This window comes from Danio rerio, chromosome 18, assembly GCF_049306965.1.
Source record: "Danio rerio strain Tuebingen ecotype United States chromosome 18, GRCz12tu, whole genome shotgun sequence".
In the NCBI taxonomy this organism is placed as follows: domain Eukaryota; kingdom Metazoa; phylum Chordata; class Actinopteri; order Cypriniformes; family Danionidae; genus Danio; species Danio rerio.
In genome coordinates this window covers 43,435,005-43,449,371 of record NC_133193.1, presented here as the reverse complement: position 1 = coordinate 43,449,371, position 14,367 = coordinate 43,435,005, and the positions used below count along the sequence as shown (strand labels likewise).

Sequence of the window (14,367 nt, the reverse complement as noted above, 5' to 3'; positions counted from 1 at the left end):
TTTAAATTCAAATGAGATTGTGGCAGATTTAAATGTTCTATGCTAATGAGGGAGAGATGTCACTATGCCCCTTCTGATGACACATACAGTTAAAGTCAGAATTATTAGCCCTCTTTGAATTTTTTTTTCTTTTTAAAATATTTCCCAAATGATGTTTAACAGAGCAAGGAAATTTTCACATTAAGTCTGATAATATTTTTTATAATAGAGAAAGTCTTATTTGTTTTATTTCGGATAGAATAAAAGCAGTTTTTAATTTTTTAAAACTATTTCAATGTCAAAATTATTAGCCCCTTTAAGCTATATATTTTTTCCGATAGTCTACAGAACAAACCATCACTATACAATAACTTGCCTAATTACCCTAACCTGCCTAGTTAACCTAATTAACCTAGTTAAGCCTTTAACTTTCACTTTAAGCTGTACAGAAGTGTCTTGAAACATATCTAGTAAATTATTATTTACTGTCATCATGGCAAAGATTAAAAAAATCAGTTAGAAATGAGTTATTTAAACTATTATGTTTATAAATGTGTTGAAAAAAAATATAATCCCTGTTGAACAGAAATTGGGGAAAAATAAACAGGGGGGCTAATAATTCAGACTTCACATGTACATAGGGAGAATGTCAAAGTGCTTCTGCAGACTGTTTTTATGAATAGTGAATACTAAAGAAAATTAATGTATACATTATTACTATTACAAGCTGACTGTTGCTGACTGAAGCTGTTTATTTACAGATGGTTGCCACACAACTCTTATAAAAGTGAGTCTTGTATAATAGACTGACTTTACGTGGCTGCCATTTTTAAAAGCGAAATCAATGCTGCAGTGGGAAAAAACCCGGAAGTATTGCCTGTTACACAGGAACGTGAACCTGCCTGTATAGCTTATCAGGGAAGAGAAAGCGACACAAATTTATATTACTTCATTATTATAATGATCATTTATATCATCACCATTATTATATATGTTTATTTCACTGTGTTTATTTATTTTCAAGTGAAAATAAAAAAGGATATTGGATCTCATTTTCAGCTAAGTTAAGGGAAAAAAGTAGTTAGCTAACATTCTCCCAATCACATGTTTCTGTCAGGGTTTTTGGTTAATTTTTCATGTAATGTTTTTTATTCACTACTAGATGTCGCCATTTCAACTTTTCATTTTTTTTTTGGTTACCTGTAATCACCGAGATCAGTTTCACATGTGCCTTGCTTAGTTGTTTGTATAAAAGTAACCCTTTTTCCTCTGTTCTTTGCTCGGTTATTGTAGACAAATGCCTGTCACCTACAGTGAGTTTTTCCTTCTTGTTATTTAAGCTAGTTCTCTTGTATCTAATATTCCAAGTTTTTTTTTTGGATTTTTTCTGTTCAGAAGTTTTTGCCTGTCTGAGTTGATGAACCTTTTGAAACCTGAAGTTTCCTGTTTTTGTTAACTGTTTTTTCATCTTCCATTGAAGATTGTTTTTTTTTTTTTGTTGCTAATAAAACTCCTCAAGGAATCTGATAGTGTGTCATTGCTGAGTTCTTCAGCTACTGGTTGCTCAGTGGTAAGGAGTCCACACTCCCACACCAGAGACTGTGGTTCAATCCCTGAGCCTGACAGTTTCAGATGCTATTTATCAAATATTATTGATAAATATCCAAGTAAAATTCAAATTAACGAACTGATTCCTTCTCTATATTAGACATTGTCATGACACTGAATTTCAGTACTGAGTAAAATAAGCACAGCTGTCTCCTTTAAAAAAACATAGCTAATTAGAGAAAACGAGAGGCTTGAATTTTAGTTTTTTTAATGCTATTTAAGAATGCTTTGAGCATTAATAATACTTTGAGCATTAATAATACTTTATATATAAATGGTTTTCAGCCATTTCCAGCCTGGTCTTATATATATATATATATATATATATATATATATATATATATATATATATATATATATATATATATATATATATATAAATAAATTTTTGTTTTTTAGATAAAAGGTCTTAATGTAAACAACTTATATAAAAATACATCACATAATGTAAAAAAGCTGTCATTTAAATAATGTCAATAACTCAATTTTGACAAAAATGTCAGACAGAACCTTATAATGCTAAGGTGACAAATTGCCTAAGATAGAATTCTTAGAACTGTTTTGTGTGTGTGCGTTTGTGCATGCATGTTTCCGCTTTAATAATTCCCTTACAGCATGATTATTAGAGATGCTCTACCTCAGTGAAAGCACTGCCCTTTTCTCTGTTCTGTTTAGTGTACTGACTTTGTAACAGCATATTGGATGCAAACCAAAAGAAACTAAATGATCTTGTGGTGTGTAAAGACATTGATCAGCAGTCATGGTTAGTGTGCTTCTCCTTGCATGTAAGTACTGAAATGTAAAAATCTATACCTGACCTAATCAATATATTAAATCTACACAGTGCTGTAGGAGGAATTTTTATCAATTTATTTTCCTTTTTTAAGATATGTCAGTGAATCTTTTCATTCCGAGTCAAGGTATGTTTAAACCATAAACAACCCTGCAGTTTATGTAACATTATCAGGATGAGTAAATAGTTCTTTCTTTCACAGGTCAAAACATTCAACGAGCTAAGATTTTCAGTCAAAACAAAGAAGTGCCAGAAGGGGGAAAACTGGAGGTTAAGTGCAGTGCGTTTGGTCTGGCAACAAAGGCAGTTTATATCTATCTGTGTACAGACGGTATCGCTGTAGATGTGCAATATGGACAAGATGTCTTCTTTAAAATAGAACGTGTGGAAATAAACCAATCTGGCAATTACAGCTGTGTGTTTTCAGAAGAGAAGTTGAAGATAACTAAAGTTATGGGATATGGTCAAAATAATATCTTCATCAATGTGACCGGTAGGATATTCTGACATTTCTGAATAAATTTGTGAGCCTGAACTATAAAACCAGCATTAAGTTACACACATATTTGTACACTATAAAAAATATATGATCAATTAGTCATGACAACATATCTTTTTAGTTAAATGTAACTTATTAAACAAAGTTGGTCGTGTTCTAATTTATTGTATGTTATGCAAGCTGTTTTAAGACATTTTAATATAATATTAGCCGAAGCTGGTTTTAGCTGGTTGACCTGCCTGGTTTTAGAGGGGTTTTGGCCAGGCTGGTTTTCAGCCATTTCCAGCCTGGTCTTAGCTGGTCAGGCTGGAAAATGACAAGCTAAAACCAACTTAAACCAACTTGACCAGTCTGGTTTAAGCTGGACACAGCTGGTTTTGGCTGGACTTCCAGCCTGGTTAGGCCGGTCAAGCTGGTTTTAGCTGGTCATCTCCCAGCCTGACCAGCTAAGACCCGGCTGGAAGTAGCTGTAAACCAGCCTGGAAATGGCCAAAACCCCTCTAAAACCAGGCTTGCCAACCAGCTAAAACCAGCCTATGCTGGTTTAAGATGTTTTTTAGCAGAGAAATGACTCATAAGGATACAGTTTTACTCCATTGGTTTGACTCATTTCTTAAAACAGAAATTACATTCTCAAAATTCTAAGATCATTTGCCAAAACAATATTACAGTTTAGCGCAACACTATAGCTCACTTGCAAAAGCTCATATCTCTCCAAAAACAGTTCACTCATTTGTCAAAACTACATTTCCTTCCACTGTAAAAATATACTGTACAGTACTTTGAATGAATGACACAGTAGATTTACTTTTATTTAGTGTAATCCACTTCAAACTAACAGCAATATACAAACTATTGTGTGAAATCACCTTTCTAATGAGACAGAATTCTTCAGAACGTGTTTTAATTATTAATATTAACCATGCATTTTCTCTTCCTGTCCACAGAATCTCTGATTAACACATATATTCATGTGGAGAAGTCTGAGGTGTTACAGGGAAGTGATGCTGAGTTTATCTGTTCAACATCAAGTCCTTTAAACAAAACACAGTCCAAGAACATCATTTTGGCTTACCTCATTAAAAATGAAAAGCCTGTTAAAGTCAACATTTGGAACACCGAGGAGATGAAGACGACGTTCACCCTTAGAGACGTCAGGATGGAAGATGCTGGAATGTACAGTTGTGCTGTGTTATTAAACATGCTTCCTCACCATGAAAGAAGATTTAAGCAAAATAATAAAGTCAACTTTCAGATAGCTGGTAAGACAAACAAAACGTTTTGCACTTTTTTAATAAGTCAAAAAGTACTTTGATTAATAATATAAAGTCAAAAGAATTAATTCAAGAGATTTAATTCAAGAGAATTAAATAATTAATAATATAAAGATAGATTAAATGGTTCAGACTGTATACACACAGGAAACTGTAAAGCAGATTATTTAATCTATTTTTTATATTCTGTATGAGAATTAGAACAACAACAAACAATCCTGTGTTCACTTCAGTAGACTGTTTAAAATTATATCTGATGGAAAGTTTGCACAACGTTTTAGTGCTAGGTATATTAGCACACATCATGTGAAGTAATTAACAATAATGCCATGTATACCTACTGTGATTATTTAACCAGTATAGTTGTTGAATATATGTTGTGAAAAAGAAGCAAATGAGCATTCATTATAGTTAGTTTTTCATTTTCGTTACCATATTTCAACATTAACTACTGCATGATTAAAATCCAAAGTTTTGCTTGTTAACATTAGTTAATGCACAGTGAGTTAACATGAACCAATGCCATTTAACTTAAATAATATTTACTGTACATGCCAACTAATTCTCATTAGATTATTAGACTGTTAGATTGGGGTAAGTGTAAGTTGACATGTACTTGCAGAGTTTCTTATCCCTCTACTGCACGTATTTTAATGGTACATGACAAAAATTATTCCACATGATTTTTATTTTTTTTTTTGGCTCCTTTGGGAACATTTTATTGTTAAAAGTTGTTTTTGGTTTGAACCTCCAACCCCAAAATATTTTTTGTTGCCTTAAGGCAATGTTATGCAACAATGGTACAAAATTTTGTCATATATTATATATCAAATATCATGAGTCAGTGATCAGAGAGCAATAATAATGTACAAATCTTATCCAATTCAATCCAACTGAGTACTGTAAAACCCAATAAGTCAAAGCAACTCAAACTGTTTGAGGAAACCGATTAAGTAGTGAGGTATGTAATTAACTCATTACACATTTTATTTTGATGGTCCGTTTGTTGAATTTAAGTTACATTGCAGCTACATGTAATTCTCATTAGATTATAATTAGACTAATTGGTGTTGGCGTTAGGGTTAGTGTAAGTTGACATGTACTTGCAAAGTTTCTTACTGTCAGTTAAATGTCTGTTGAAGGAGCTGTATCAACAGATATTAAGCAGAGAGTCTACTAAATAATACTCAAATGGACCATCAAAATAAACAGTTACCTTATCATTAACTAATGAACCAATATTTTAGTGCTACCAAAAAAATATATATATTTGCATTTTGTTCAAACTACTTATTTAAAATAAGCTAAAACAACACAATTCTTGAGTTTTTCTTTGCAACAACTCAATTGTTTTATGTTTAATCCACTTACATTTGTAAAAACTAACTAGTTTACTTATCATGTTGTCCCAACACAAATGAATTATTTACAGTGTAAGCTACATGCAATTAGAATTAAAAACTTAAAAAAATAAATAAATAAAAAAACTCAACTTTATGCTGTGATTACTGTAAATTCTTCCAGTCTTCATTTTTTTTTATTTTTATTTTTTATTTTTTTTATCAAATTAACTTTTCTAGTCATCTTGTGACTTGTGGAGATGCACATGAATGGATTTGCTTTTCAGTCTTTGGACTTCCAGCAGTGAAATTTAAACCACACTGAACTGAACTAAACAAAACTTTTTAATTTACTAAACACAGTTTCAATTTACTTACAATTTAACTTACAACAACAATTAAACAGACTAAAATATGAAGTTAAACTTTGTACACCTTAAAACAAATTAGTTGAAATCTGATTAACTTATTAAAATAAGTTAAAGCAGACTAAACATATTTGTTCCCATTACATTTTTTGTGTCGAAATTGAAACATTTAAGTATCTAGTATGATTACTCTTACTGCAGTTAATAATTGATCATACACTATAAATCCAACAGTCAATTGTATCTAATTAAATGAGTGTTGTTAACTCAAAATGTACTGAAAGTTAATTCTACTCATTTAAAAAGTTTTGAACTCAGTGTTGAAAGTAATGAGTTATTTAAACACCTCACTACTTCAACTTAAATGGAGTAAGTTCAGTTAAACTCAAATGGTTTGTAGCAAACGGTTTCCTCAGCCGGTTTGAGTTGCCTTATATTGGGTTTTACAGTACTCAGTTGGATTGAGTTGTCCTCATGTATTGGGTTGTAATGTGCTCAAATTGCTTAATTTACTCAAATGGATTAAGTTGACAGTACTCATTAGGATTAGTTCTGAACTTAAATGGTTGTTGCAATCTGTTTCTTCAAATGGTTTGAGTTGCCTTAACTCTTGGGATTTTACAGTGTAATATTCATTTAAACTTTTGATTTCAGTACATGTGACACTTTATTTTAAAGTGTCCTTACACGTATCATGTACTTACCATAGTAATTGCGATTAATTATGCATGATTACATGCTGCTATCTAATGGTATCTTTATTTTTATGGTACATTAATAGACTGTCTGCTTAATATACTGCTCCATCAACAAATTTTTAACTGACTATAAGCAACTTTGCAAGTACATGTCAACTTACACTAACCCTAACCCCAACCTAACAGTGTACTTATAATCTGATGAGAATTAGTGGCATGTAGATGAAATGTAAACTAAATTTAACAAACGGACCATCAAAATAAAGTGTGACCAATAATATTTACTGTAACAAAAACACATTAAAAAGTGCAGCTTTTAAATTCACTTAATTGCAAAAGTACTCTTTATAAAATATAAAAGTGTACTTTAAATTCAACACAATCTCACAGCAATTCGTAACTTTTTTATTTAGTGGCTAATTTGAATTCGTACACTCTAATTCGTACAATTTAGTACGATTTGCTCATCCCCCAATGACGGTTAGGGTTAGGTGCCATGCCTCCTTTTTAAAATAGTACATTTTCGTACGACTGAACTTGTACGAATTCGTACGAATTAGCCAAAACGTAAAACACTTACATTTTCTCATAAGATCAGTCTGTTTAAATCCCAATTTTTCTTAAATATAAATAAAGTATTATACGTTAAACATTGAAAAAATACTTATATAAATATGTTCTATGATTTAAAGTCTGTTCAATAAAGCCACATTTAAAGTGTGTGTAACTACAGTATTAAAATATACAAATAATTAAACTGACAAAATAAAAATGTGTTTTCCTTGACAGCGGAGTCTGATAGGAGCACTTCCACAGTCATAATCATCTTAACATACGGCATGATAATGTTGATAATTCTGTTGCTGGGACTTTGGTTCCTCATCCAAAAACAAGGTAATGTGGCACTTTCACTACAGTAAATGTTTACAGGTTTCACTTCTTTAAAAGTTCTGCTTAAATCTTAACACTCATATAATTTTGAATTTTCTTATCAATTTCATAGGGTGTATTGTAGGAAAGAAAAGGTCTGTTTTATTTCAGATTTGTTTCATTGATATAATAAAATATACAATATATTATAGACCATTTACAATGCATTTCTTATAAACAGATCTTTGAGGATTGAGACAGAGCTTGAACAAACAGAAGTGATTTATGAAGGTATTCATTTAATGTTTTTACACTAAATGGAGATGTAATGGAACTATTTTAAGCAGTGGCAGTAGTATAATGGGGTGGAGGAGAAGGGGTGTAAGTGGGCTGGCTGAATACAAAAGTTTAAGTTGTTAAGTTAAAGCGTAAAGTTGTTAAGTAACCACTTTATTAATCCCACATGGGGCAATAAGGTCACACAGAAAAATATATAAACTTTGAACAAACTTAAATAAATGACTGTAATTTGTTGCAGCTTAAATTTGCAGTTTTTATCAGAGCGTGACTTAACTTTAATTCAAACTTTAAATTTTAATTTAGTCCCAATCAAATATTTATTGTGGTCAAGAAAATTTTTTACATTCACACAAAGCCTTATGCTGTGTTCACACCAGATGCAGTACAAGCAGATAAAAAGACACGTGAACATTTTAAGTTTACTCGCTTCATTCGCTCATCAAATCCTCTTCATTTATGCGTCAAATTCCCTTCAAAATAGGTGCAAATTCGCATCATGGGTGGGGCTTCTGTCTACCCGGTGAATCTAGCTTTATTGCTAAATGCCTAACATGGATTTTATTGAGAGAAAAGCTGTGTTTTTGTGCATTAGGAAGACTGAAAAACAGTGTCGATTTGTTTGGAACCTTGTCTGAGTGCGCTAGATCCATTCAAAGGTGCACCCATCTCTATTAGTTTATGAACTCCCACTAAAACTATACCTGGATGATGGAAGCTTTCAGCGATGCTTCAGACTGAGCCGAGCCCAGTTTGATGAATTGTTGTTCGGTGTTGTCAGGAGTATTTTTGCCTTGGACATCGACAACAGGCAATACGTTATAATCACATCCCTACAAGACAAAGCTTATGATTAGGGGGCAAATATCAGCTGAAGTTCAGATTTTCCAACTCACATAGTTTGCGTTTAAAAAATTAAATGCAGACATACATACTTTTGGCTACATAATTCACAATCACCAGAAATGGATATGGGGCTACGTTTGTACATACGTATGTTGAAAATATTTATTGTGTTCAAGGGAAAAATACATTCACTCTAAGGTAAAATAATGTTTTTATAGAGCATGAACTATAATTGAATTTCTTTGGTAAATATTAAATTAATATTTAACTTAAATATAATATATAACTTGTAATACATAAAATACTTATTCTAAAAAAACTATAAAATCTAAGTAAAGTTGAATGTGCTATTCCATGTTTCTGCTATTCCTATTCCATGTTCATCAATACTAATTAATGAGAGAAAAAAGTGGTTCCAAACCGTTATATATATATATATATATATATATATATATATATATATATATATATATATATATATATATATATGTATATATATATATATATATATATATATATATATATATATATATATATATATATATATATATATATATATTAGGGTTGTAACAATATACCGGTATGACGGTCTACCACGATTTGAACGTGCACGATTATCATACCATGAACAATTGCATATCAACGGTTTTAACTCTTAAAGACCGAGACAGCCGCCCGCGGCTAAAAATAAGTATTGCTCTTAAATGTTTAATAACTTTTGATCCGCTGATCCCATTCATACAATTCAAAGATTGGCATAAAGAAGAGAATCTCAGCTTTCCAGTGCTGTATCACATAACATTCGCGGACTTTCAGAGGCTCCGGAATCAGTGCAGTTACGTCATCAAAATTTGACAACGCTGATTTGACAAAGAAACGCTCGTCACTGTGTCTCCGGACAAACCAGACATGATACATTGATGCATTGTCCCTCCTCCATGCCCAGATTGGTTCAAACTCGCTATATCACAACCAATAAGCATAGGTTTCGCTTTTGTTTGTGGACCAACACTGAGCTTTTTGAACAACACGGAATGAGAGATAGGCATACATTTATGCGCGGCTAAATAAAACGCAAAAAAAAAGTTTAGCATAAAATAATTCTCATACTAAGTACTTTTGCATGCACAGCAGCACAGAAACATGACAAAACAGTGACACAGCAAAGACGAACTGCTGCTCTTGCTGTTTTCAAAAGACACAAATGAAGATGCAGCTGTTTGTCTGCATTGCAGACAACCATATCCAAATCCATATCGATAGACAACCATATCCATGCTGGCACATAAAACCTAAGGATGTTCCATATTGAATCTAGTTTCGTTATGTAACTATTTATAGTATAGTAAATATTTATATCTATTTTTTTACTGAGGATTTGCACCATGTTTATTTGGACTTTGACACATTATTTATTATTTTCTTATTTTTTTATTTGTTCATTGTAAGTGGTGTTGTTTATAGTAACTGAAAATATATTATTTGGAAAAAGTCAAATTTGCTTCACTGTTCTATTATTTTGTAACACTTTTTTTCTGTTTAGTTCATTCCCAGACCTTTTGGGCAAATACATTGTCAGTAAGTAAATGCATTTTTTCCCCCCATAGAAAAACCTTTGTTCAGTCAGAAAACGTGTTCTTATTCTTTTCAGGGTCTTTGCTATGAGAATTAATATTTAATACCGTATACCGCGAAACCGTCAAACCGTGGTATTGTTTTAGACGATTATCATACCGTAAAAAATTCATACCGTTACAACCCTAATATATATATATATATATATATATATATATATATATAATTTATTTATTTTTTGCTATTTTTGAAGAAAGCTGAAAACCTGTAACCATTAGCTTCCAAATTCTGAAAAACAAAAACTATGGAAGTCAATAGTTACAAGCAGGGGCGGACTGGCAATCTGGCAATTCTGGCAAATGCCAGAAGGGCCGGACCAATTTTGAAATCTGGGCCGGTCAGTTTTTTTTTAGTATGTATTGTTCTTAAGTACAGACACCTTTCATCTCTTGCTAGATGTGATATTATGATGATAATAATAAAAATGATAATAATAAATGTTAACTTGGCCCAATCGGCAACTGCCGCATCTTTTCAACATGGGCCGAACCAATCCAAGGTTACACGGACATAATCAAAATCTGGCAAGAATCTCATATAATTTCACCATCTCTACACCAAAATAAATAATGAATGTGCATGTCCGTGGATGGGGATGTGTCGGTGTGGTAATGTGGGCTGGTGTGGCAACAGTGCCAGGGCTGAATTTTCGTCCCAGTCCGGCCCTGGTTACAGGTAAACAATATTTAAAACAAGTAAAGGGTGAGTAAATTATGACATATTTTCATTTTTGGCTTTAACTCTTATTCTATATATTTATCTGCTAAAAGGTACTTTTGTCAGCATTTAGGGGTAAAGTACCTTAAAATTAACTACAAAGAAATGTACTCAAAGTTACTCAGGGGTATTTTCTTATTTTAACCTTTTTTTTTTCCACAAATCTATACTCTAGTATCACCCAAACCTGATACTGCTGGTACTGATGAAATACGAAGCATTGTCTGGTAAGCCAACAACAACAACAACAACAACAACAACAGCAACAAAAATGTTTTGACTGACTCCAAGTTTATAAATGTATAAGCCTTTCATTAATCATGTCCTATATAAAGTTTATATTTTTGTTTCTTTTTTTTATTGCTCTAAATCAACATCCATGATGTCTCAGCGCTGCCTCAGAGAATGATTTCTCTGATTACAGTAAGTTTGCTCTGTAAAAGATTAATGAATGATGAATTTTATGCAATCTTGAAAAAACAAACAAAAACATAATCATCATGTATTTCTCCACTTTAATAGATATATAATACAATATAAAATTACACTGACTAGCTGCATTAAACTTTTTTTTTTTTCACAGATAACCTAGTACTGTACAATGAATAGTGTGATGTGTAGTACAATATCATCATTCATCGCAGCATGACTCTTTCTGTTTTGCAAACTTGTTTTTAGTGTGTGGATCAATTTTAGTATGCTTTATAAGCTTTCTTTTATATTGGACTATTATTTGTTAATTGTCATGTTTGATTATACTATGCTTTATTTGCTTCATTTTGTTTTGGAATATTCATTGTTAGGTCTCATGTTTGACCATAGTTTGCTTAATAAGCTTCATTTTGTATTGGAATATTATTTGTTAACTGTCATGTTTGATTATAGTATGCTCTATAAGCTTCATTTTGTATTTGTATACTATTTGTTATTGTCATATTTGATTTTGTTTTAAAATCAGTGATTCGAAAGGGATTCGATATCTGTTGTAAATGAAACATTCAGCAGCTCTCAGGATTTATAACACAAGGTTACTTATAGATTTTGTTAAAGCAACAAACAGTGTGCAGTTTTAGAATACACAATGTGATTATAGAATTGTCAAAACAATTATAAATACAGCATGTTATTTCTGTATGTACTGAAGAATACATCAGAATAATTTGAATGTAAAGATTATTCTAATATCTACTGAATACATATACATCGTAAGGCAGATTGTTTAATCTATTTGTTTCATATTCTGTATGAGAGTTAGAACAAAAAAAAGGTTTTCATCCTGTGTTCACTTCAGCAGACTGTTTAAGTGTAGTTTATTTATAAACCAATTTCGAGAGGATCACGTGCTTATGATTGCTTGCAGCTGCCCCGCGTTATCCAATTTATTCTTCACCAATCAGACGATTCCTAGGCCACTATAAGTGCCCTATAGGTTTCATAACACAGTCATTTACGTTTTGAAGAATCCCCCACCTCTAATACTGCTCTTTTTCTAGATGGGTGGCACGGTGGCCCAGTGGTTAGCACTGTTGCCTCAGAGCCTCCTTACCAAGCCAGCGGACATTTTTGTGCAGAGTTTACATATACATATATATATATATATATATATATATATATATATATATATATATATATATATATATATATATATATATATATATATATATATTTGCAGTCAGAATTATTCGCTTCCCCCCCTTTTTTTTTTTTTTTTCCTTTTTCAAATATTTTCCAAATAATGTTTAACAGAGCAAGAAAATTTTCACAGTATGTCTGATAATATTTTTTTATACAGGATAAAGTCTTATTTGTTTTATTTTGACTAGAATAAAAGTAGTTTTTAATTTTTACAAAAATAATTTAAGTTTTTTAATTTAATTAATTTATTAATTTAATTTAAATTTTATTATTAGCACATTTAAGCTATATATTTTATAGTCTACAGAAAAAAAATCATTACTACATCATTAATAATTCTAACTTCAACTACATATATATATATATATATATATATATATATATATATATATATATATATATATATATATATATATATATATATATATATATATATATATGCTTCCAAACAGATGATGCAAATTGTATAGCAATTAAAGGTCATTTATAAAGTTTTCAGACATTACAAACAATGTCAATATTAGATATTGATGGTGTAAACGTGCTTTTACAAATGCTTGATGACTGAATAGCCTGTTTTGAGTGTGATGGCCTACATGATGAAAAATTATCAAGAAGTTGTGAAGAGTTTGACAGTTTAAATGAGAATCGACTCATCAATTTTGATCAACAAGCCATACGCAATTAGTTTTTGTACAAACTGCAGAAAGTTGTTCTTACTGTTGGCACACATGCACTAAAGCGTTTGCAATTTGCTTAAATCAATAGGAAACGCCACTCTAAAGTGAACAATAAGCTAATTGTTCAGAGAACTAAACCTAAATAAAAAAATGTAAATAAAATAAAAATTTTACTTAAGATTTTAGCCAAAGCAATTGACTGTAAAGTGTCTCTGCCGCTATTACAAATGTACAGTATGCTAGGTGTATTAGCACACATTATGGGATTTTTTTTGTTGTTGTTGTTATTTGCAGGTCAAACATACATAAAATCATCAAAGTTGGTCTCTGAGTGAACTCAAAACGTTTGTACATATACATTTGTGGTGACCTGCCATATACTGTGTTTTCATACAGATCTAACATAAACTTTAATCCTAATCTTCCCAGAAAGCTTTCTAAATATTTACAGTTTTAGATAAACCCCATCTAGTATTAATAATGATTATTTCCTTTGTGGGAACCGGTGACACACACCTAAGCTGTATTTAACCATAACCTTAACATCTTCCTTTACCTGGCTAAGAGGTTAACGCTTTTACATAATACAGATGCCATATAAAAAGATACGCAACTATAAACAGCCCAGTTCTACATCTGCTCATATAACATCTCTAACCACATTCAATTTATTTTAGCTTGCTGTAACAAGCTGTGGAAACTTGAAGAAAAAGTTTCTGCAATTCTGAGCCACTGAATATCAAACAAGCAAGTGTTGTATCAAGTGGCCTTGTAATTTAATTTAAAATATGAAATTTTTGTTGTGATTGTCATTAGAATTTTTGGATCACACGGCAGAGATCCTATTAGTCGACATCTTTCTGAGAGAATGTCATATGTTAAAGCTTTCTTTTTTTATAGTATCCATGGCCTTCAAGTGTAAAGTTATATTACACCTGCTCAATAAAAATTAGATGATTCATTACATTAATAAATCTAACTTAACTTGATAACTACCAGACACATCATTATAATAATGCCATTGTGGTTCAGTGGTCAGCACATTGTGTTGCAACGCCAGCGTCATGTGTTCAAACCTCATTTGAATCATTTTGTTTTTTGTGTGTTAATACGTATAATACTGTTTGG

The 14,367-nt window shown here is 31.3% G+C and overlaps 1 protein-coding gene across 6 annotated transcripts; it reads left to right on the top strand.

The window, feature by feature from the left end:
* The first annotated feature begins 1,257 nt into the window (after positions 1 to 1,257).
* On the top strand, positions 1,258 to 12,259 carry LOC141378765 (uncharacterized). Of its 6 annotated transcripts, none has more exons than XM_073930047.1 (11): positions 1,258 to 1,292; positions 2,263 to 2,350; positions 2,475 to 2,507; positions 2,583 to 2,873; positions 3,827 to 4,141; positions 7,349 to 7,453; positions 7,563 to 7,584; positions 7,671 to 7,720; positions 11,100 to 11,151; positions 11,316 to 11,347; positions 11,508 to 12,259. In XM_073930047.1, the coding sequence occupies exons 2-11, from the start codon at positions 2,311 to 2,313 to the stop codon at positions 11,531 to 11,533; spliced, it is 966 nt and encodes a 321-aa protein (XP_073786148.1). In that variant the 5' UTR covers positions 1,258 to 1,292; positions 2,263 to 2,310; the 3' UTR covers positions 11,534 to 12,259. The 6 variants fall into 6 exon arrangements, with proteins under 6 accessions (XP_073786148.1, XP_073786150.1, XP_073786149.1 ...); XM_073930049.1 differs by having other exon boundaries at positions 2,432 to 2,507; XM_073930048.1 differs by having other exon boundaries at positions 2,263 to 2,372.
* Positions 12,260 to 14,367: the final 2,108 nt, after the last annotated feature.